The sequence below is a fragment of the Pieris rapae genome, chromosome 16 (assembly GCF_905147795.1).
Source record: "Pieris rapae chromosome 16, ilPieRapa1.1, whole genome shotgun sequence".
In the NCBI taxonomy this organism is placed as follows: Eukaryota; Metazoa; Arthropoda; class Insecta; order Lepidoptera; family Pieridae; genus Pieris; species Pieris rapae.
This window is the reverse complement of record NC_059524.1, coordinates 2,120,749-2,146,012: the sequence shown is the minus strand read 5'-3', so window position 1 is coordinate 2,146,012 and position 25,264 is coordinate 2,120,749. Positions and strand designations below refer to the sequence as shown.

Here is a 25,264-nt window from a genome sequence, read left to right as displayed (position 1 = left end):
CGGTTTGATATGTGTATGTTGTTTAGTTGATATTTAGTGTAAATGCTGTGTACAGATATAACTGGAAGTCAGATTTTTAAATGTTGTTTAGTATGTAATAATTTTATGTATGTAGTCAGTCTGTTTTCTGTTTCTGTACCTTAATGTGAAAATAATGTGAAAATAAAATAAAATAAAATAAAGAACTTTCGAGATCGCTTCAGTAGATTTAATTAGTTACAAACACTCAAAAACACGAATCTTCCTTTTCACATGACCTTTTAGAATTAAAGTTCAAAAGTACAAATTTTCGTCTGGCGTGACTTTATCAATCAGATATGATAAAAATGAGTGTAATGTAACATTATGCAGTTAACTATTTACTTAACGATAACACATCAGACGTACCTGGCTTCTGTTGCAAATATTTACCCTATACCGAAATAGTTTGAATGTTCAAGTTATCACTAGTACTATTCTAGCCACAATCAAGATGGCTTCCGAAGAAGCACCTTTAAAAACTAAAGATGTTAAAAAGAAAACTTTAAGGGAAAGAATAGCTGATATACGCGAAAATATTACTCTAGAACCAGTTTTGATAACTTATGTCATCCCAGGATCGCTATCAAGGCTTGCGACACAAAATCTAAATCTAGACAAGGCATGTCGAGTCAATCTAAATTTTGGTGATGACGTTTGCAATGCACTCATTGCACGAGAAGGGTCATATCAAACAGAAGAACTTGAAGTACAAAGATTGGTGTCTTCTATGGAAGTTTGGAAGAATATACTTCTAACGGCCATACCGAGTTTCTTAATATTGTTCTTGGGCGCTTGGAGTGATAGAACAGGGAAAAGGAAAATATGTGTTCTAATGCCTATTGTAGGAGATTTACTCATGTGCTTAAGTAATATAGTTAACACATACTACTTCTACGAATTACCGGTTCAAGTAACGATGTTTTTTGAAGCTTTCTTCCCAGCGATAACTGGAGGATGGATTGCGACTTATATGGGTGCATTTAGCTATATCAGTGAAATATCTAGCGAAGAAACGAGAACTTTTAGAGTTGGTGTCGCGAATTTATGTCTTACAGCCGGGTCTCCTATTGGCCATGCATTAAGTGGTTTAATATTGAAACATTTTGGATATTATGGAGTATTCTCATTCAGTTCAATCCTTTACGTGTTCAGTCTGTGCCATGGATTCTTTTATATGAAGGATCCGGAACGATCTAAAAAGGAAACATCTAATGTAATATGATGTTTTATTTGCTATACTATAATTAATTCTTTTTTTAAAATTATATTGTTTGCAGGGGGAAACTGGTATATGTGAATTTCTTAAATCGTTTTTCGATTTGAATCACGTCAAAGATACACTAAAGGTGGTTTTCAAAAAAGGAACAAATCGTAGAAGAACTAAATCTATATTAATTTTGGCGTCTATTGCGTTTGTTTATGGGCCGCAATATGGTATGTAAATTGTAAATGTCACTTGTCTAATCAATGCAAAGAATAAGCCAATAATCTGTTCCATATCAGCTAAATGAAGTATGTTTTTTTTTCGGCGGATTTTGAAACATCTGAGTTATAACAAAAAATTCAAAAAAAAATCAATAATATATAATTAGTAGATAAATAACAAATGCTTCAAACGTCTTTCCCCCGATAACAGTATTTATTTCGTTTTTTTCTTTTTGGAACTCTTGTACTCTTGGGCCGTGGGGTTCAAGTACACAGGTGCTTATTAGATATAATATGTACACAGGAGTTAAGTTCGCGCCTGGTAAATAGTACCGGTGACCCCAGAGCTAATGCATTCTTCGCTCAACACAGCAAGGAATTGATGCCAGCTACCAAGTTATGCAGTTGACGCTGGACCAAATTGTTTTTTATACATTTTTAATAATTTTTAATATAACTATTAATATAATCTACGTTAACTTATATATACGTCTAACTAAATATTTCGTCGTTTTTGTTAGTAATATTAATATTAAAAATAGAATAAATAAATTAATATTTAAAAATAGAAGGCAGTTAACATACGACACACACACATAAATATTAATAGGTCAAGGTGACAAAATCTCTTAGTACGTTTTCTAGAAAACTCGGTATGTTTTGGTGACTGCTAATGGAATAAATATATTCAAGTAATGTGTTTCACAGGAGAGTTTACGGTGAAATATTTGTTCACTCGCTACCGATTTAACTGGGATGCAATTAAATACAGTTTCTACAATACATTCTACATCTGCCTTCATACATTTGGTGAGTTTAATTAAATCTCGGGAGAGTAATTAATAACTTTTAATGTTAACAACATATAATCACTGTCAGTATATAACTCGGATTTAAATTATTAATTACGCTGCTTACTTAAAAAATTTAGCATAAATAATAATATTAATTATAAACTCAAGAAATGGTGCAGCGGTTTGCTAGTGACACTGACAACCATTAAAAGAATCAGTTAATAGACTTTTTTTTTAAAGTTTCAAACACGAAACATTTGCAATCAAAATAAAAATATCGGATTTTTACAATTCAAAAAATATATAAAGTTCGATTAAATCTAAATATGTATATCCTCTTTCGTAACGCTTAACACACAGGTGACAAAATAAATGTTTCGGTTACTACAAAAGGTTACCTACTATGCGAAAAAATCAAAAATGCATTTGCGTCCAGAAAAGACTTGGCAGGCAAAAAAAATTGGCAGATTAAACTTTAAAATATTATTTCAGGTGCCTTTGTGTCCGTAAGCGTTTTCAGCCGGAGATGGAAGTGGAGTGATGCGACTCTTGGTATAATTTCATGTGTTAGTAAATTAATAGGTGGTATAGCGACGAGTCAAGCGAGAAATACAATGGAGATGTATCTTGGTAATAAAATATTTCTATTTTTCTATAAATCTTTGTCTGTTAAGTTACGCTGTTGAACTAGATTAAGATTTAAATCTCACTTAGAGCTAAGTAAGACGTTGATATGTCAAAAACGTATCAGATTTGATATCCAAGATATCACTAACCTGATCCTAAGTTTCCCAAGTTACCAAGACTAATCTTATGACATATGTGTTGAGTAGCGATATTGTGTAAATTATGTGTCTAAGTTTTATGTACATTATTATATTTTTATTAAATGTTTCTCCACATTGTCGTATTGGCATAGGCTGTAAAGATAATGTGTGTATGTTTGAAATAAATAAATTAAATAAATAAATGTGGATGACACGCTCTCGACTCCGAACCTAAAGCATTTAAAACTATTTATGACATATCTATTAATTTGTATCAATCTTATAGTAAGTTGTTTTTGAAGTCACTATGCTTTAACAAAATAACTGCGCCCAATTAAAATTGAAATCAAGTGACGTAAAACACAATTTTATGGTTAAATATTAAATAACTGTTTGTCCTCCATAAATTTTAGAACAAACTGTTTACCAGTAACTAATAACTCATGCGCTCTAAATTTAATAAACAATAAACATCGATGTCAGTTAACGCTTCGTTAGTTTACGCGGGAAAACTTTTGAAAAAATTAAAAAAAGAATCTCTATGTGTAAGAAAGGGTAACAAATGCATTTATACAAATGTAAAACGTACGTGATGATACATGACAATAATGACAGATCCCTAAACTTTTAATTTCTGTAATTTAATAAAAACTTTAATTTACAGCTGTGGCAGTTGAAACATTTAATGCAACCTCATTCACGGCACTGAGATCCATTTCGTCGAAACTAGTGAATAGTGATGAGTTAGGTATGTACTCAAATCTATATCACACGTCAGAACTAATTAATGTATTGTTTTATTAGAAATGTTTACTGTTCGAAAATGTCAGCGGAACAATGATCATTCGTCCGATAAATTGTACTTGTCTCTTTTCATCACAGCGTCAACATAATTATAGATAGAAAGAGATGCAAGATTGATATATTTCAAAGGCTGGCAACTAACTTGCGAGTCTTCTGGCAGTAGTGTCCATTGGTAGCAGTATCACTGAACATCAAGTGAGTCTCTTGCCCGTTTGACCTGTTTTATAAACTATTTTTATATGAAAAAAAGAGTCCCTCAGTTTCTTGCATGCTTGCTGGAGCATAGCAACAGAGTCGATAAGGAGCTGCCGGGAAGTAAGAGTAGGTCTATGAAAAGCAAAATATCTAATAATTTCTATGATTATACAAAAAAAGTAGACAGTCCCTCAGAGCTACACTTATTTTATCATAAACGTTTTTATTGTAATCCTCTGATCTATAATAAATCAAACGAACATAGGTACAAAATAACGAGAACAAATTTTATTTTCAGGAAAAATGACTTCAATTTTCAATCTATCAGAGGTTGTCACCTCGATGATATTTGGACCTATGTATTCCGTGATTTACACTATGACTGTGAAACTCGACGCTAGCATTGTCTACTATTTCAGTACTGTGCTGACTATACCTGCCATAGCAATATTTGTGTGCGTATTTCTTTTAGAAATTACAGTTTTGTTATTAGAAACGTGTTACATTCGCAAAACATTAGGCTCAACATGCTTTTCAGTAATCATGGCGGCGATCTATTAAATGATATACGGGGCCTATGAACAAACGTTATTTAAAAAATCCTATAAAAATTAGTCAACTTTGCACCTTTAAGTGTCAAATAAGTAACAATATTTTTTAACAATTAAGAATTGGTATTTCCTGTGTAAATGTATTACAAGATTATTAAAATATATAGATATTAATATGTAATATAGAGAATATAAGATCGCATCAGGCTTATCATAGATATAAGTTAATAAATAATTAATCACAACTTAATTACTAGTCTCACAAACTATAAGAGTCATTGTAAAATGCTTTTACAACCGCTGCCGAATCCGTTTGACACCTTGCACAGTGTTGTCGACACAGGAAAATAACACGCCGAGTTGAGTATCTTTTGAATTTGTAAGTCAGTTAAAAGGCCGTTAACGCACAAGACATTAATTGTGCTATGTAGTAAAGACGACGAGTCTCGTATTCTTCATGTTTTGAAATATGTTGCGAACGTCATCTTAGCTGGAAACTGTGCAGCCTTAAGAATTTCTATCCATATAATGTTTTCGATGCGTCTAAAACAATCTTGTCATAATATTTAAACTAGAATTACGTTTTTATTATGCAGGCTTTGTGTAATGCGCAATGTTCCAATTGTCGAAATGGCTACTCTTTAGATTCTTTTAAATGCTTAAGTTATTATATTTTCAGGTGGTTTTACGCACGAAACAAAAAGGACATGAAAAGAGAGATTAATATGGAGAGTCAAAAAGATGTTCTGGAAATGGCTGAATGTGGAAGAAAGGAATCATTAATTGGTAGTATAGATTTAGCTGATGGAAAAATTATTTAGAAATAATTAAAAATATAACGAAATATAGTTTTTTTTTCTGAGTATTAAATTAGATTTAAAAGACAAACATTTTGTCGAAAGCAAAAATGTTAATGAATATAAAACGGATGTTATTCATTAATATTTTATATTTGGTAGTATTGTTTGTTTGGTTGAACGAGCAAATTTCAGAGATAATGACTATTATAAAATATGCATTATCCATTTATCATGAAAGGCCAATAACAGTGCAACCAGTTTTTTAATACATTTAGTCTTGACATCACAATCTAACCTAACAGAAACGCACTAAGTAATTTATGTTCAATAACACCACTTATAGTCACTATTAAAGGGAAGACACTTAATATAAAATATGTTCTGAATGGCCAAACCGAGTTATGTACATTTATTTTAGCGGCCTTATCGCTAACAAGCGATCTCTTTCGCGAGAAAAACCTAAGTCGAGATATATAATGGATATAGTACAAGTACATAACCAAATTAAAAAATATATATAGAACCTTCATCTAAAGTTATACAGACAAATACTTTCATTTACTTTGATATGTATACAAACTCTTCTCAAATGTCTATAGTCCAAACCAATATACAATATACATATTTGTATGTATATTGTATATTGGTTTGGACTATATATTATACTACCAACCCGTTGCGGCAGATTCAGTGATTTGTTTTACATTTAAATACGATCTTCAGTTTGAAAACACTTTTATCGTATCGACGTATCGACGGGAATATGAAATGATTGACAGTTAGAATACCTATGGACATTTTGTATTGGATTTTTATCTTCCTTCTAATATTTTGAAAGTTTTCTACTATTAGTAAAACCATAAAAACCATTATAAAGTTATCTTGTTCTGTCTTTGTAGCTGTCTTCTCTTAATTATATATCTCTGAAATAATATATCTGAGAAAAAATATTTGCCTTTGATCGTTCTCCGATTTACTTTGCAAATCAAACTATTACGTAAAAACTATCGAGGTAATACATATAGACTGACAAATAACATGTCTTCGTTATGTGTCAGTCTATATGTATTATGAAAGCAGTTTTTAAAATAGGTGCAAAGATAACTCCCTTACAAGATCACATACTTTATCTCTTTATAATATGTGTGCATTTATTTTTATAAATATTGTGTAATGTATAAATTTAATAATGTTTACATTTCCAATCAAGATATGCTATTAATTTATGCACACATAGATATGTTATCAAGTTATTTAAGCCTGCGAAGGTTGCTGATATTTAGATAACTTAAACTAGAGTAGTGTTAGGCTCCAGCTTGCAATCTTCATTCCTGAGGTCATGGTTCGATTCCCAGCTGTGCATAAATGAAGTTACAGTCTATCTGCGCATTTAATACTTGTCCGAAGGGTGAAGGAAAACATCGTGAAGAAACCGGAATGTCTTTAACCCAAAAAATCGACGGCGTGTGTCAGGTACAGAAGACTCAAAATTGAAAAACATTTATTAATGTAGGTCACATATATGTACACTTATGAACGTCAAAAAATATACATTAAATGCTTCTAATTGTACATTTACTGCCAGTTCTCAAATCAAGGGCGTAGAACGGAAGAGAAGAACAGGCAATAAACTCTCCGCCACACTTATCGTAACGCCACTGCTGTTGTTGTGGTAAATTCCAAAGCAGCCAAATCATGCTCCAAGCGAAAATTTACTACGGAAAAGTTACTTGTGAACGTATGGTGGACTAGCACCGGTCGTTCAATAAAACTATCTTAAATCTCGCCAGATGATTTCTAATTGCACAATATATTGGAAAACCTAGCTGGTAAACAACCAAGGCTAGTCCATGGCTTCACGACAACGCTAGACTATACACTTCACAACAGACTGCTACCAAATTAGAGTAGATTCCAGTGGAATGTCTAGGACATTTACCGTACCGTCAAAATTATTTTTAAGATGGCAAAGTATTAGCAGTGGCATATACTTTGAGTTATTAAAAAAATATTTTTGTTCCATACAAAACGTCCTTCCATTTCATACGTAAGGACTAATAATAATAACACCAGCATAATTTCCACGTACCTTCATCAAATTAGCCTTTATAACTACAAGAACTTCTTATAAGTTCTTAACCTAATTAGAAACAACATTCCCTACTTTACGTTACTCATGAAACTGAATTATTAAACTCTTTACTAACTAAAAACTATAAACTGTGTTATAAATATCACCCAACTATTAATCAGTAGTGTATTAAACTAATAAAACTTTTATCAATTTTTTCTTTTTAAAACACTATCTTATCTCTAAATTAACTCTTCTATCAGCAGTTGACATAAAATGTGGTTATATAATGTTTAGCCTACCCGGAAACCAAAATCGATATTTGTAGAATTTAAACATTCTAAAGCCAAAAAGCTTGACTCGAAGCAATGTCTTCGGCTTCCAAAACTCCATTGGTGCACGGAATCTAAGACCCCAGGGATATGAATCCTCTTTTATGTTTCAAATCGTGGACTAATGATGATTCATGGAACAAACAAAAAAAATTTTTTTGACCTCGTTCATTCCCGAATCGAAAAAATATCAAAACTTTCCAGTAATCATTTCGCTCCACCTACTTCGAATTGTCCATACAAAATACGATTAAATCCAGTAGATACAATTCGAAAAATACCAGCAATTTGTTCTCTATTCATATAGAAATAAACCTAGATTGATTCAAAACTTGTTAGCTTCGATTTTTATTCCGTGGTGTTTTAAAACTAACAAAGGAAATAAATAGATAATTGACTTGTATGTACACGTGCTAGCGTACGAATATACATTCTGAGGTCCTGTATTTGAATCCTTGTTGTGTACTATTTTTGTTTCTATAACACTTTTTTAAGATAAAGGAGAACATTGAGAGGAAACTGTCTTAGAACTAAAACGCGTGGAGAGTCTCAGGTAAACGGTTATAGTACCTTCTTCTTCTTCTTCAAGTGCCACTCCATTACTGGAGGTTGGCCGCCAGTTCTCTGAACCGCGTCTTGTCCTGCGCCAGATGCAGCAATACCTGTCTACTCCCTGAGGTTGCGAAGCCATGACTTCTTCCTTCGACCAACACGCCGTTTTCCCTGGATTTTACACATTATTATTAGTTGAAGGAGGTGGTAGCGGTCATGGCGCAACACGTGGCCCAGGTACGCAACTTTTCGCTGCTTAATGTTCCGCATAAGTTTTTTCCCCATTCCAACTCGTCTCAGAACCTCCTCGTTAGTGACCTTCTGGATCCAGCTGATACGAAGCATGCGACGATAGCACCACATCTTAAATCCTTCTAAGCGCCGGCGGGTATCTTCTTTAATTGTCCAAGCTTCACAGCCGTATAGAACAATTGGCCATATGTAACAAAGGAGAACTCTGACTCGGAGCTTAATCTGAGTCTTATCAAGGACAATGAACTATATAACTTTTGATCAAACAAAAAGTATAAGGAATAATGTTTATTAGACAATATTTTAAACCTAGTGGACTTTAGATCTAATAAGGACTTTAGATAAATATAATTTATCACACATTGAACCCCGTATGAAATAGAGTTGATTTTTTAAATAACTAATTAATTTATATAAATACTTAATTATAACTGATTCCTGAAGCTTCTGAAAAGAACTATTTTGTCCTTCGTATTCTAGGAAATGCATAACTTTGTTAACTTGTATAGAGCTAAGACTATTTTTTGTTAAACTTTTTATGTTCTGCTGCGAGAAACACTCAATATAATTAGGGAAATTGCTTCTAATTAACTGTGGGCGTGATGTTGCTATTCGACTTATGATGCTAAATGAAATATTTGTTGTGTTTTACCTGTTTTAGTTGAGAAATGTTCAATATAATTTATAATTGTTCAATATAAATTATATAGTTTATTTTATAGGCATAAAAAGACTTAGTTAAAACGGGAATTAATTAGTGATGGCCAAATTGTTGGCGCCCTGCGACGTTCATGTATTCCCAAGAACTTTAGATAAAATTCGAGGTATTCGCTTTACGAGCCCGGAAGATGTGGTGAAAGCGTACGAAAATGCCATAGAACAGAGCCTTAAGGAAGTATGCCCCTCCCCCTTTTTTTTAATTCTTATTATATTTTTTATTTCCATCAAATGTGACGATGTGTAGAGAGGAAGGGAGATTATTTCGAGAAACAATAAAAGTATCGGCAACTTTCTACATTAAGCCGTTTTTAATTTTCTAAACATTTTCAGTGTCACCTAGTTAATTGTGTAATTGAACTTTTATATTTTTTTTTAATGAAACCTCTTTAGGCGCATGAGGGTTATTTTTTTTACGGATGAAACGTCACGACGATATGCAGCGCTTTTACAATTCAAAAAACCACAATTTTTTAAGGGAAGTATGAGGACGAAGACGTTTTCCTAACTACTACTAAACTGAACCTATTTATATACGCGTCAGAAAAACTAACAAAGACTACTTTTGCATATCATAAAGTACTAGAATAATAAACACGGTTTCTGAAATACTTTTTGTATTTTTTGTTTTTTTTTTATTTGAGAACTGGCAGTAAATGTAAAATTAGATTCATTTAATATTTCTTTTTTTTTGACGTTCATAAGTGTACGTTATGTTACCTATATGAATAAATAAATTTTGACTTTGCCTTTGTAGTGAATTATACCAATTCGAAATAAATAACATAGTTAAGATAGTTCAACATCTGTCGGGTCCGCTAGTATTTATAATAATAAAAGGCTCATTTATTCTTAAATGAGCATTATATTGTATAATATTTGCACAAACATATTATACAATTTACATAAAATACCCTTGAACACCTAAATCAGTCTGATTACACTGTTTTAACTAAAGATTTATCTCTTCCTACCAAATTCTGTTTACTCTGTGATGAAAACAGAGATTTGCGCACTGTATGTTATATTTATAGACGATCAAACTTAGATACAAAAAACTATTGAGTGAAGGGTTTTAATTTCAATCAAATTAAGTTTAGGCTGGTTATTTTAGTTAAGTTATATATATCAATTTATCTATTTAGTAGCAATGCAATGGTGGTGGAGAGACTACTAACTTGGACTATAGATATATTTTTGTTATCATAATTGTTTTATTTAACTTAGTTTTTAATTACTTAATTTCAGATTCTTAGATAAAAAAAGTAAGTGGCGCTACAACCTCTTTTAGATTTGGCCTCAGATTTCTGAATCTGTTTTATGATTATATTTAAATCTAATAGGCAAGTAGATGATCAGTCTCCAGTGCCTGACACAGATCGTCAACTTTTTGGGTCTAAGACATTTCGGTTTCCTCAAGATGTTTTCCTTCACCGTTCGAGCAAATGTTAAATGCGCACATAGAAAGAAAGTCTATTGGTGCACAGCTGGGGATCGAACCTACGACCTCAGGTATGAGAGTCGCACGCTGAAGCCACTAGGCCAACAGATGCACACAGAATCATATTTTTTACTTTACAACAAAGATATTTCTAATACATTTTTAATTCGTATCATCATTTACATAGAATGACAGATATTAATAATTTTAAAAATACCTACTCGAGTTCTTGAAAAAATGTTTATTTCAACTAGGTAGTGAAATATTCATTTAATTAGTTTTATTTAGCTTGATTATTATAAATTAAAATGATAAACAATAATTCAAATGTAAAACTTTATTTTATAATATTAGAGAACAGATTTATTTGTAGAACTGTTTATATGTTGTGTTTATAACTTCCTCATACACGATTGACGTAGTTTTGTTTAGAGGCAGCAATATAGCTAAATAATTTCATGTTTTCAAATTCCAACTGTAGATAGGCCAACATACAATTGCCCATGGGTAAACAATTATTTTTGTAGTGAAAAATATTGTACAGTATACCGTATCAATCGTTATACAGTACAACATTTTTTGTTCTCGCGTTAAAAGTTTCTACAGCACACTCGATGAAAGATTTTTTATGGATAATTTTTTCATTATTATATTATTGCAATTTTAATAAGAGATCTCTATTTGTTTTAAATGTAAGTATTAAATGTGTGAAGCCTATCAATCATTGAAGATGCAGCTTTCTTATGATGAATGAATTTTTTGTATAAAAACATTTAGATAGATACGTGTGCAAAAACAATTTTTTCCTCTTTATAATAATACTATAGATTGCTTGTTAAAGGTGGCTTGCGCCTGCGGAAGACTTCCCATAGGCGACAGCAAACCCATAATAAAACAACAGTAATGCAACAAATGTCAAATGCGTAAGCATTATTTTTCTTTATTCTTGCCTGCTCTACGCCCTTGACTTGCGAACTGGTAGTAAATGTAAATTTACAATTAATTTAGACGTTAATAAGTATACTTGTTTACCTATATAAATAAAGATATTTTTAATTTGATTTTGATTATCTATTTAAAGACGCTTTTTAGATAATTAACGCGAGTGAGTTTTATCACTCTAATTAAAGAGCGAAGAATTATCAACAATACAAAGATTATTAAATTTTAACGCCTGCAATAATTTTCTTTGCATATACCTCGCTTTGGTTAAAACTGTGATACACTTAATAAATCGCGTTTTTTTCCGAAAATTAACAGTAACATATTGCCTATATACATCGTTAGATGAATATAGGTAACATACATTGTGACTGAGTCAGTTCCACAGTTTATTATCTGAAGGACCACGGCGATTATATGTTATATCAGTGCAATGCACTCGTTTATGTGCAGTAACAAAAGTTTTCTTTAGTACTTGCAAAATAGCAGTTTTATGTAACGGGTGTCTGAAAACATTTGATACAGCAGTTTTCTGTTACTAAATGCTATTTTTTTGCAGGAAGCTCACCTGATGTTAAATGACTCCGCCTATGCCTATGGACACTCAATGCCACAGAGCTCGCGAGTGCGTTGCCGGCCTTTTAAAGAATTATCACTTAATAAATTCAAAGCCCCCGTTAAAAGTAAAATAATTAATAAATGTGACGAATACTTAAATGATCCTAATCCTTGAAATTGATTTGCTCCAGTTCAAACAATTTGTATTAAAAACTTGGCGATTGAAAAGTGTGGCGGAAAGTTTCTTGCCAGTTCTTATTCCCCGCTGTACGCCCTTGACTTGCGAAATGGTAGTAAATATAAATTTACAATTAATTTAATTTTTTTGATGTTCATAAGTGTACTTGTTTACCTAGATGAATAAAGATATTTTGTTTGTTTGTTTTGTTTTAAGAATTGTTACGCTCTTTTCCCGAAGGACACTACATTGACTTGGAAATACTTCAGTGAACAGTAACAAGTAAAAGTATTATTTGGTAATAATAAATAATCATTTATTTGCAAGGAAGTACTACCTTTAGATCGATCAATTATAAAAATCCGCACAAACACCCATGTAAAAGTGGACTCGCAAATGTCATATTAATTTCCATTAAGTCATATAATAAGTTAAGCTATTTATAATTAATTGTTGTCAAACTTACGGTCCAAATACTCTCCCACGCTATAAAGTCAACTTGCCTTTAAAAATTTAATCACTTTCCCTTTAAAAACATCAGTAATCTAGGTAAAATAATTGTAGAAGTAGCACTTGGTAGGATGAGATATATTGTACGGTTCCTGCGCCATCGGAGTGGTGTAAATAGAGGATTTTACTTTTACACTATATTAACCACTCGCGTACAACAGAATATTGGCAAAATAATGAAACTTTAATTGCTATGTAAAGAATGAATGCTATACTGTCGGGGCGTAACTCCCATGATTTAGGGAATTGTCACGCTTATAAAATTCATTTATTTATGTAGGTAACATAATATAGATACACTTATGAACGTCAAAAAAAGATGTATACATTAAATGCTTCTATTTTACATTTACTGCCAGTTCTCAAATCAAAAGCGTAGAACGGAAGTGAAGAACTGGCAATAAACTTTCCGCCACTGATTTAATCGCCAAGTTTTTTCTTTTACACAACGTTTTTAGGGAGCTTCAACATGCCTATAAATCTAAGACAGCCTGATTGAGCAAACTGTACAGGCAGCTCGTACATTCATAATTTGAAGATAATTTGTTTATAAAGAATATTATTGAACTAAAACTATTATGGAAATGGCTATTTGTCTATAGTAGTTCAGCAGCTTTAAAAACGAAACCCAGAAATTCATTAAGCCTCAATATCGAAAAGGCTTTTGTTTATTTTATTAGTTAAGAAAAATGGCCGAAAAAGATATTAATTAATCTGACGCAACGATGATATTCCACTTTAAGCACCAATTATACAAGATTGACGGCTACCATTTAAAAAGCTCAAATCATCGTTAATTGTTTTTTCGTAATGTTATACTATTGTTCATATCTTTATTAGCTCAGGGTCGATAAAGAAGCTTTACAAACATTCTAAGCAAATAGTTATTAGTGCTGTTAAATATGATAAAGTAATTACAGAGTGTTGTGAGGTGTGCGCTGATTTTGTCTTAAATTATTCGTCTTATTTAAGTAATTTATTTCATACAATAAAAATCTTATATATAAAATTCTCGTGTCGCGGTGTTTGTGGTTAAACTCCTCCGAAACGGCTTGACCGATTCTCATGAAATTTTGTGTGCATGTTAGGTATGTCTCAGAATCGGACAAGATATTTTTCATCCCCCTAAATGTTAAGGGTATTCCACCCTTAAATATATTTTTTTAAATTTTTAGATAAGTTTTTATTTTTTTATCAACTGTATCAACAGCATCAAAAAATACATACAACCCTAAATTTTCAACCCTATACGATCAACCCCTATTTTTTATTATAAATGATATACATGGCAAAATGACGTTTGCCAGGTCAGCTAGTACTATATAACTTTATACATTATAGGAATGGTAGGTTTATATATAATTACCTGTTATATATCTGATACGCATTGGTATTGTCATGCGTATGCCAGGGCTGTCAGCCCTTGAAGACGTATTTTTGCTATATGAAAAGAGGCTGTAAAATTGTATTTTTGTAGTTTCAAGATAACTAATAATTTTAAAATAATTATAATTTAACGTATTAGAATTCGTAGCACATTACATTTAAGGATCATTCATATTGATTGAGTAGCAGCGTAATTTGTTATATATATATATTTTTTTTTTTTAATTTAATTGTTTTTTTCGGAAAACAAAGTTCCATCCAACTATGTTAGTAATGACAACTTAATAACTTAAATCTCAGTGTTAGTAGGTTTACATTTTATTCATTATATACATACCCGAATTATTCCGCATGAAATGGCTATCTATATCAGCATCGTCCCTGAGGTCGGGTGTCAAAATGTGTCCAGGATATTCAAATGTTTGTACGATTTTTAAGGGACCCCGTATAGATATGGTGGGTATACTGGACACACTTTTCAAATCGGTCCCAAAGACCATCATTTCACTTTTATTTACATTATATTTCAAGCCATGACTAGCCGCATATACCTCACAAAGCTTAAGGAGCCGTCTAACCCCACAGACCGACGCAGTCAGCAGGACCATATCGTCTGCGTACTACGCACAAACCGTCCATGTGTTTTTAAATTATCCTCCACCAACTGTTATTATATTTATATAATTTACGCAATATGCGAATAAAAGAAATATTATATAAGAAAAAATGAACACCATATATCAATTACATATCGTTATCGTTCCCTAACATTGCTACATATATAAAAAAATGTAACACGTACAAGTAAATAAGCGATCGACACCAATAGATTGAGTTTAAACGTCTGTAGCTGTCATTCGTAAACAATGACTTCTACAGAAACACAAATTAGTCCCGAAGAGCAACCCCTAGACGAAAAGAAAGTGACACAAAATGAATACAAAAAGAGAACATTCTTTGAAAAACTGCGCTTCATCAAATCTAGCATAACAGTTGAACCTATCGTCGCCGGTCTAGTCATACCTTCTATGCTGGCAAGACTGGCAATCCAGAATCTAAATCTAGACAAAGTGTGTCGAGTAAAAGAGGCGTTCGGTGATGAAATATGCGACGCACTTCTAGTGAAAAAAGACAATCTAAGCAGTTACGAAGCAGACGTCCAAAAAGTGATATCTTCTATAGAAGCATGGAAGAGCGTGATACAAACTGCACTGCCGACCATCCTAGTCATATTCATGGGGGCTTGGAGTGACAAAACGGGGAATAGAAAGCTATGCATTCTCTTACCACTATTTGGCGAGTTTCTAGTTTGTGTAAGCAATATTATTAGTACGTTCTTCTTCTACGAGATTCCTGTTGAAGTGACAATGTTTCTGGAAGCATTCTTTCCAGCCATTACTGGTGGATGGGTGATGGTTTATCTGGGTGTATTCAGTTACATTAGTGATATAACGACTGCTGAATCTAGAACATTTCGTGTTGGCCTGGTAAATCTCTGTCTGACAGCAGGAATTCCAATTGGAACAGCTTTGAGTGGTCTCTTATTGAATTTATGGGGTTACTATGGTATCTTCACGATATCGGCATCCATCTATTTGATAACTTTTATTTATGGATTCTGCTACTTGGAGTCTAATACAAAGAAGATTGTTGAGAAGGTATGTATGATTTAATATCTAATAATTACGCCTACATGAGTACAGTGAACAATTTGTTACCTAAAACAAGGATTAAATAATCAATAATGTACTTATTAATTTTATGTAAGAGTTCGTATAATGATCCGTAATATTGTGAATCCATTTAATTCCTTTATGACTTCTGAAATAAATGCAGTCTAAAGATATTTATAAAAACTAATTATTACCAACTATATTAATTTTTAATAGAAACAACCTATTATGTATAATAAAAGAAAGCAAATAGAATGCTAAAGTAAATTTAAGCAGTTCATTCTTAAGGTAGTATTTCACGGTGTGGCTAAATACATATAAATAAGTCAATTGCTAAATTAAGATATAATAAATATTATAAAACTCGATTTTAAAGATAAAATATTATGAATAATGAATTTCATAATTTACAGTAAGAGATAGATTATGTAAAATTATGCAATGCGTCAAAAAAATTCAGATTTTTATCACAAAATCTTTAAACAAACTCAGGATTATTATTTGAATCTTTAAGTATTAACTTTAATATGATGTCAACAAAGAAAATTAAATATATATATTTATAGTTACTTTTTAATTTCTTGGCTGTTGTACTTTGTGTTCTCTATTCAAAAATAATTTATATATGACCTCCATATTTAAAAAAAATCATTTCTTTTGACCATGTTTCAAGTTCAAATATCGAATTAGTCCAAAAATAACTGTATCTATCTAAATAACACAGACTTTTTTACACTTTAATAATTTTTATTTTGCTTTAATTATTTCTTTTTTAAAGTAGATCGCATTGTATTATTTTCTACAGTATAAGTAACTATCTATATATTCTAAAACACTTTTAAATTAGGGTGATAATTTTATAGAAAAATAATAAAAATATTATATTTCCACAAACATATATTTTTTTAATTTTATCAAACTCTGATTTTAAGGTTTTTTAAGCCTTAAGGCAACTTTCAATTTAGTAGATTCTGTTGATTTTGAACCTTAGAAATAAATCAGTCATGACATTTTTTTCTGACAGAGTTTACTGTTCTGTATTTGTGCCTTTTTCGCGAATTTCGGGGTTGCATCAGGTTCAAATACATTTTATTACTGAATCCAATCATCACTTTATTTATAATTTATTTGCTTTTTGGACTTTAATTACATATATTAACAAAAATATTTCCTGAAAAATCGATATACGCCACCGCGTCGTATTCAATCGCTTACAAGTTAATAGTTTATTATTATTAAAAATGAAACGGTAAATGATTACATTTCATAAATTACAATATCATTACTAGGACGCTTAGTTGTTATTATGAGCATAATCTGGTGTAGAAAAATATCTGAATTATTTTTTCTTCTCTTTGCAATCATAAATATGAAATTGAAGTGTGTTTCTATCCTACTCTTAGATTTTTTTTAATTTTAATTTTAACATTACAGGAAAAACCATTCAAAATCACAAATGTCTTTAGTTTAGTGAAGGAGACCGCACAGGTTGCTTTTAAGAAACGGGAAGGAAATCTCAGAAAAAAGATTATCATAACATTGTCTATTGTAGCTATTGTCTACGGCCCTAACCATGGTGAGTACTTCGAATTTCAAATATTTTTGAGAAAATATACTATATAATACTATAGATAATAATTACTAAAACCTAAATACATATACTATAGTCAATAAAAGTAATAAGACTGAAACACCTGAAACGAATCTGTCATTGTCTAAACAACGAATCCATAAAACTTTTATTGTATGGTGTATTTGCCAAGAACCAACGCGGCATAAAATTTTAGGTTGCGTAAACCTATAACATTAGATACATCTACGATGTGAATTTCATTAAACATTCAATGTTCGCTGGCAAACTGAATTCAATGGATTTTTATTCAGATACAATGCAATGGATTTTGAACTTTACGTGCAGTTATCACAGTGTTTTTTCTATTGGCAGGCGAGACAATAATCACCTACATGTTTGTGAGATATCGGCTGAAATGGGATGCTTTAAAATTCAGTTTCTACTCCACTTATAGCGTCATCACACATTCGCTAGGTAAGATTGTGTCACACGATTTTAGAACAGCGATTTATCGATTAGAACTGAATAGAACCATCATAAATTTAGCATTTGTACTGTAAACTCCTTATATAATTGTACTAATTTGTAATGTTCTGTTAAAACAATCGTTGTTCCAAAATTGTTGTTTGCCATATGATTTTACGGGTAAGATAATGTTAAAATATTGCTTTGAGCTATATGATATATTTATTTAAATGCTTAACAATTTAATAAGGGCGGCGATTTTTATTTTTAAAACTTATTTCCCTGTATGGAAAAATACTAATGGAAAATGTCTTGATGTTAAACATTCCTTTGCTGATTTTTGATTTCAACCTCTTTATATTTCAAAATGTTCCCCGTAAGTCATACGTAACTTAAGACTTCGGCTAATATGATTCTCAAATTTAAGCCAGCCCGGTAAACAGCTATAGCTTCAAATATAGTAGTTATCTACCATATATCTATAACATTTGAAACCACTTCCGTCAATTCTGCTGATGATAAACGTCAAATTTAAGTATTTATTTTAACTCCTCCCAATACTGTTTAATGACTTAAGTGATCTTCATCTTCATGCTAATTTAATAATAATTAATGTCTTCCAGGTGCACTCTTCTCGATAAGCGTTTTCAGCAAACGATGGGGTTTTCACGACAGTGTTCTATGCCTGATATCTATAGTTAGTAAATTGGTCGGTTCCATCTGCATCGCATTCGTTAGGACGGACTTTGATATGTTTATGAGTGAGTATCTTATTGTTATAGCAAGTGGCTGCAGTGTATCATAGGACATAATTGTTTCTGCTTTATATAGAATACTATCTACTTGCACTAAATTGAGTATAATAAAAAGTATTTATTCCCTTTCAAAAAACTTACGAAATAATGATGTCTAATTCCAAAATAGATCGTGTTTTAATATAGTGGTGATTGTGTGCAATCAGAAGCAACTATTGTTGATAGCGCCTTCTAATTAACGAGGTTCAGGCGACGTGTAATATTAGAGGAAGACGCATTTGTATTGATTGAATTTAGACTTCAATAAAGAATCAAAACGAGCAACAATTAGCTTGTTTTATAAAAAAATAAATCAGTGGCGCTACAACCTCTTTAGGTGTTTACCTCAGATTTCTGAATCTGTTTCATGATCATTTTTAAATCTAATCGCCAAGTAGGTGATCAGTCCAGTGCCTGACACACGCCGTAGACTTTTTGGGTCTAAGACATGTCGGTTTCCTCACGATGTTTTCCTTCACCGTTCGAGCGAATGTTAAATGCGCACATAGAAAGAAAGTCCATTGGTGCACAGCCGGGGCTATAACCTACAACCTCAGGGATGAGAGTCGCACGCTGAAGCCACTAGGCTAAGCTTGTTTTACAGTTAACCTATATGATATTCTTTTTTAATTAATAAGCCATAAACATTTAATAAATAGTAAAACTTCAAGTTTCTGAAGCAACCAATAAAAATTACACAGGAGCCAAAAAAGTCAACACACAAAATGGATAAGTCTTGCCATTTAGATTTAATTAAATTCATACGGTTTTTATGGTTTGTGGTCTAACTTTCTGGATTAAGACTCTCACTAGAGTCGTTGTGCGTAAAATGCAATACGTAAGTCATACTTAACCTTAAGTATTGGCAATCAATCTTACGCGCGTTGGCGCTAAGCGCTGTTAAAATACATAGTTTACGTTACTGTTAAATTTTATCAATCTTCTGATAGAGTTTCATGAAATGCAAATCTTTATTTGGTTATAGCTTTTTATGACTTGAATCTATCTTCATCTTTATATAAGAGACCTTTAACTTAAATTCAAATGTGCGGATATAAAATTCAATATTCTAAAACGTGACTAAACATTTTCGTTTCCAGTACCGATCGTTGAAATTCTTAATGCAACAACCTTCACGTCGCTTAGGTCACTGGCCTCTAAGTTGGTGCGAGACGAAGAAATGGGTAAACAATTTTATTTATTACTATTAAGATCTTTATCTTTTTTTTATAGAACAGGGGGCAAACGGGCAGGAGGCTCACCTGATGTTAAGTGATATGCCCATGGACACTGTCGATGCTAGAGGGCTCGCGAATGCGTTGCCGGCCTTTGAAGAATTTATACGCTCTTTTCTTGAAGGACCTTAAGTCGAATTGGTTGCCACAAGGAGGTGGTGCGCGGCAAAAACTGCCTTATCTGATTCTAGATTATAAAGAGTACCTATGTATTAAATATATTCTTAATGAGCTTCCGTTGCTATGCCAATAAATATGACTATCTATTAGTGAAATATAAATTTAGTTTATACCGCAGCCTATTGCAAAAGCTTACAGGCAATCGGAATTGTATTTGCCTATTAATAACCGTAAAAGTTCTGAAATATAACAATATAATAATTAATTATTACTTAATAAGACCAAGCTAGTGAAGTTGTTTTTATTATTAAGTGGATTACCATCGTGTATTTGCATTTGGACTCAAATGTGCTGATGGAATCTTCTTTCATTTATCTTAAAGAGTACTAGCTACTAGAGATTTAACGAAACATAATCAAAGTCATCATAATTTAATTAATAGTAGTTAATTTATAATTGCGTGACGTCACCGTACCGATTGATTGCGTGAATAAACATCGTTGGCGGACCCTGGGTTGGAATGCACAACTACAGAGTCAACGTATGCATAACCAAATTTACTCCTCAACCTAAGAAACTCTTAGAGAGACTTATTTAAGCTATTGTATACCTCCAAACTTCTAACTAACAATCTCCATTTCCTATTAAAGCCTGAATATTTAACAAAAACATTGAAAAATTGACATTCAAAGGCAAAATATTTATTTACTTTAATCTTACAGGTAAAATGAATTCTCTATTCAGCTTGGTAGAGACGCTAGCGGCACTGGTCTTTGATCCCACATATACTACGTTATACGCACATACATTGACTGTATATTCTGGGGCTGTATATATATACAGTGCAGCGTTGACTGTACCTGCTATTGTCATGTTATTGTAAGTAATATTGGTTGGGAAATTGAACATGAAACTCAAATGATTGTTTGTATAGAAGCATCACAAGCATACTATAATATTATATAGTACAGTCTGTGTAGTACTGTGATATATCACGTATACGTGATATATCTGCCCTTAGACAACCTTTTTATCAGGTGCTTTCTATACCTGTATTACCGTATTTGGTGTATGGACCAATTTCACGACAATTGGAAGTAAGTCCATCGTGAAGTGAGGTATGATCAGCTTTTTTGTGGCCGTAGTACGATTTAATAAAGTAAACAAACGAGTCATAAGTAAAAGCAAACGTTCCATTTTTAAATTTCAATCTAAGCAACTCAGTGCAAGTAACAAGATCTCTTTTCATATTTAAAATTCGTGCCCCGTCTTTAAATCATTCGCTATAACTATTCAAAAATAGAATTCCGAAGAGAAACGCCCTATTAAACTACAATGGGAATATAATGCGAAATCATTAACTTGAAGTGTTGTGTAAATGTTTGTGTTATTTTAAACAAAGCTTTTCCCGCAGGTGGATGTTTACAAAACATCGAAGGGAGACGAGGGCTAAGCGTAGGGAAGGAAACGACCCGGAGAACTCACAAACAAAATGAGATGATTTTTAAAGCAATGTCTTAGTTATCGAAAATAGCGTGTAGTGCGACAATTTATTATGTAATTTAAGACACAGTTTCTAGCTTTATGTATAAAAATTTAAAGGGAAATATATAGCTATATACGAATTAGGAAACCAATAACCAGTGAGCAATAGATCTACTTTGATGGAAAGCGTAACTAACATTTTGTTTTATAGGCGATAGAAGCCTTAGAGTAAGACCAAATAGACTGATACAACCAAACCCATATGGACATTAATACAATAGCATATGATGACGCAATAATGAATTTGTGTTCAAAATATCTGACTTAGTCTTTACTACATAAAAATAATAAAAACTAAATCAGTCTTATTATATAAAAGAATTCCCTATAAATTTTTATCACAACGTTGAAATAATATCCACTATATTAAAAGTTATAATTTAGTTTAAATAGTGTAATACACGATTACTTTATTATAAGTCACGACGATAGCATAGTTAATTGTCATAATATGATCCCGACAGTAGGCCTTATATCAAACTTTTAGACTTGAAGAAGCGACGATAGGAACACAAGTATGGAATGATTGTCAATATTCCAATCAAGTGCCTTCTCTTTACTTTACTCGCAATTTTCTCTTCACAGTACGAGTGAGAGTTAAATACACACATAGAAAGTTATTAGTGCCGGGGTTCACACCTCTGGGGTGAGAGTCAAATGCTGAAACCACTAGGCCAACATTTCTCATTCATACTCATTAGGTACATTTATTTAAAACGATAAAAAAATCTGATAGCTTGTGTACATTACAATTTAGAACAGATAGTTTTATTTGCTATTGTACTTTTGGCCTGGTGTAATATTTGCACTGTTGTATACTGTGAATTATGTAATCAACTTTGAATCGCTAGCATTCACAGTGCTGCAAAAGTTTATAGAATTCGAAAATTGTCAAAATAATGTAATTGAATCTGTTGTATCGAGTTAGGGAAACTGTTAAAAATGAATTAATGTAAATATAAAAATGATTCTATTTTAATTATTAAGTTAACTTTAATACTAAAGTACCTTTTTATAGAATGATATTTTACCTTTGATTAATAATAAGTAGTAACAAATTAAAACGCGCGTATGGTAACATCAAGGATAAATCTTGAAAGTCAAGATGATCTACATACAGAGATTAAAAATAACTCAACCGGTAATTGTAATTGGTCATGTATGTCGACTTAACAGGCACTGACACAAGTGGGTTTTGTATCAGTTCCTTTAAAACTTGAGAGACATATTATCTTCGACTGATTGAGCCAATTTTTATGGAGATTAAAGAAAGTTAAACTGTGACCTGTCTAGATATATTTTTTTAAATATAAGTGTATTAGTAAAGGGCTATTTCAATCTTTATGTGTTTTATTTAATTAATTTTTATATATAGTTTAACTTAATTATTTTTAATAAGGATGGACTTAAACTTATTTATATTAATTAATTATACAAAACCAGTTATTCACACAAGTTTTCATACGGCTTTAAAATTTAAATACTTTTATATATTGTTATAAAAAATTGTCTTCACTTCCACTTATAAACACTTAAAATAATTTATTACATTCCAGCATAAATCAAATACTGTTGTTTATATATGAACTTTCATCTTAGCATGTTGTTGCATCTAGAGCATGCAGCAGCCACTTGTATAAGACCGCGATTGTCTTATATTTTTAACCCAACGCAACGAAAAAGGCTCCTTAGATAGACTGATGGTGCAGGGAGAGGATAGATGGGACTAGCTCGTAAGTCAGCTATCACTGATCAAATTAGTTATAATATTTTAATTCGTACTATAAGAGAAGAATAGAATTTTATATCCTTATGGCAAGCCATCAACATTTTGACGAATAAAATAAATACATTATTGTGTTCTAGTATATCGTATTTCATTCTCCAAGCTCAAAACTAGATTAATTCAATTGTAAAAAGTTAAAAACTGCTCGCGACAAATGCATTTATTTTACCGTTAAAGTAAATAGACACTTGTTGCATTAAAATAAAAACATTTTCTCATATACAATGTGAACAATGGAGGCTATAATAACAGTAACACAGTACTTAAAGATACAACACGATATCAAACAACTGAATGTATATTAATGCTACTCGTTTTACGCCGGGTAATTGCATCTTTTGAGATGTCAAGATCTATAGGATACTAGCTGACATGGCTAACGTCATTTTGCCATGTATATCATTCATAAAAAAATAGGGGTTGATCGTAGAAGGGTGAAAATTAGGGGTTGTATGTATTTTTAATGCTGTATCATAATTTAAATAAAGAAATATTTTTTATCTAAAATTGAAAAAAAAAATTAGGGGTAGATTACCCTTAACATTTAGGGGTATGAAAAGTAGATGTTGTCCGATTCTCAGACCTAAATCACCATTTTGACCCAATGTGCACACAAAATTTCATGAGAATCGGGAAAGCCGTTTCGGAGGAGTTTAACCACAAACACCGCGACACGAGAATTTTATATATAAGATTTTCGCAGAATCTTGTTATACAATGATTAACACTGATCCATTTAGGAAACAATGCTCAAACGAAAGACTTTACAAAGTTTCATTATAAGTGTTAATCTTCTTTTGAAGTCGGTAAAGGTATTCATATCTTTGTTGCATACAGAGATCTACAAAGAACATTTACATACAGTGGCATTTGTAAATTAAACATATATTATTAACCGCACGTAACCAGATATAAGCATATATTGTTTATGTATTATCAATAACATTAAATAAAATATTTCCGGTATATTTGTAATTCAAAATATATCTTTAAAGCTTCATTCGTACTCAAAGTCCTAGATTAAGAATGGTCTTATACTATTAATATCAATTAAGCCCTGTCTTACAAGACGAAATAATTTATTTTTTAATTCTGGGCCTCAAATTTCTATATCTGTATCATAATCATTAGTCAATCTAATAGGGATGTAGGTGATCAGCTTCCTGTGCCCACATGCCGTCAACTTTTATGTTCAAAATGATAATAATTTCTTTAATTCTTTCTTTCTTTCTTTAATTCTAAGGCGAGCCGGCTTCCTCACTATGTTTTCTTTCACCGTTTGAGCTTTAAACTAAACACATACAAACAAACAACGTTGTTTTTGTACAATTTCTTCAAGTACGTTAAATGTAATACCCTATCAATTTAAAGCTTTAGGTCTAACGACCAGAATTCATTTATATATAGATTATGTGAGTTAAGGGAGTGTTAGATTAAGTGGGTTAAAATTGTTAATAAGCTACTTTGCTTTAAAATAATCCTTTTTTTCAAATATATATTTAAAAAAATAATAATAAAATTTAAAATATATGCACAGACTATAAAAAACAAAGTATTGTTAGAACAATCTTCGTAGCAGCGATAAAAATTAAAAAAAAAGATTATTTTTTTTATGTTTAAATGAGTTCACGCGGAACTGTGCGTCTAGATCGTCACTCAAAATTTGCGTGACCCAACCCACTAAAATCACCTCACACGCCCTTAAGATGACCCCATTCTACCCGGAGAAGGAGAAATGTGAGACCAAGGCTAGTTTTTGTCATATCGTAGAATTTCT

General features: G+C 31.7%; 2 protein-coding genes across 2 annotated transcripts; both read left to right on the top strand.

The window, feature by feature from the left end:
- Positions 1–401: 401 nt before the first annotated feature.
- Positions 402–5,397, top strand: LOC111003196 (proton-coupled folate transporter). Its single transcript, XM_022273597.2, has 7 exons — positions 402–1,234; positions 1,299–1,455; positions 2,155–2,256; positions 2,733–2,870; positions 3,672–3,755; positions 4,305–4,461; positions 5,237–5,397. Exons 1-7 carry the CDS (start codon positions 473–475, stop codon positions 5,376–5,378), a joined length of 1,542 nt encoding a protein of 513 aa, XP_022129289.2. The 5' UTR covers positions 402–472; the 3' UTR covers positions 5,379–5,397.
- Positions 5,398–15,104: 9,707 nt separating this feature from the next.
- Positions 15,105–23,041, top strand: LOC111003223 (proton-coupled folate transporter). Its single transcript, XM_022273625.2, has 7 exons — positions 15,105–15,954; positions 17,404–17,545; positions 17,915–18,016; positions 18,631–18,768; positions 19,902–19,985; positions 20,879–21,035; positions 21,571–23,041. Exons 1-7 carry the CDS (start codon positions 15,163–15,165, stop codon positions 21,650–21,652), a joined length of 1,497 nt encoding a protein of 498 aa, XP_022129317.2. The 5' UTR covers positions 15,105–15,162; the 3' UTR covers positions 21,653–23,041.
- Positions 23,042–25,264: the final 2,223 nt, after the last annotated feature.

Bases quoted from the DNA above. Each gene is read 5' to 3' on its own strand.
- LOC111003196 (XM_022273597.2), top strand. From the start codon at position 473: ATGGCTTCCGAAGAAGCACCTTTAAAAACTAAAGATGTTAAAAAGAAA. The intron at 1,456-2,154 runs GTATGTAAATTG...TGTGTTTCACAG, and splicing joins TGTTTATGGGCCGCAATATG to GAGAGTTTACGGTGAAATAT. The intron at 2,871-3,671 runs GTAATAAAATAT...TTTAATTTACAG, and splicing joins TACAATGGAGATGTATCTTG to CTGTGGCAGTTGAAACATTT.
- LOC111003223 (XM_022273625.2), top strand. From the start codon at position 15,163: ATGACTTCTACAGAAACACAAATTAGTCCCGAAGAGCAACCCCTAGAC. The intron at 18,769-19,901 runs GTGAGTATCTTA...TTTCGTTTCCAG, and splicing joins GGACTTTGATATGTTTATGA to TACCGATCGTTGAAATTCTT. The intron at 21,036-21,570 runs GTAAGTAATATT...CTTTTCCCGCAG, and splicing joins CCTGCTATTGTCATGTTATT to GTGGATGTTTACAAAACATC.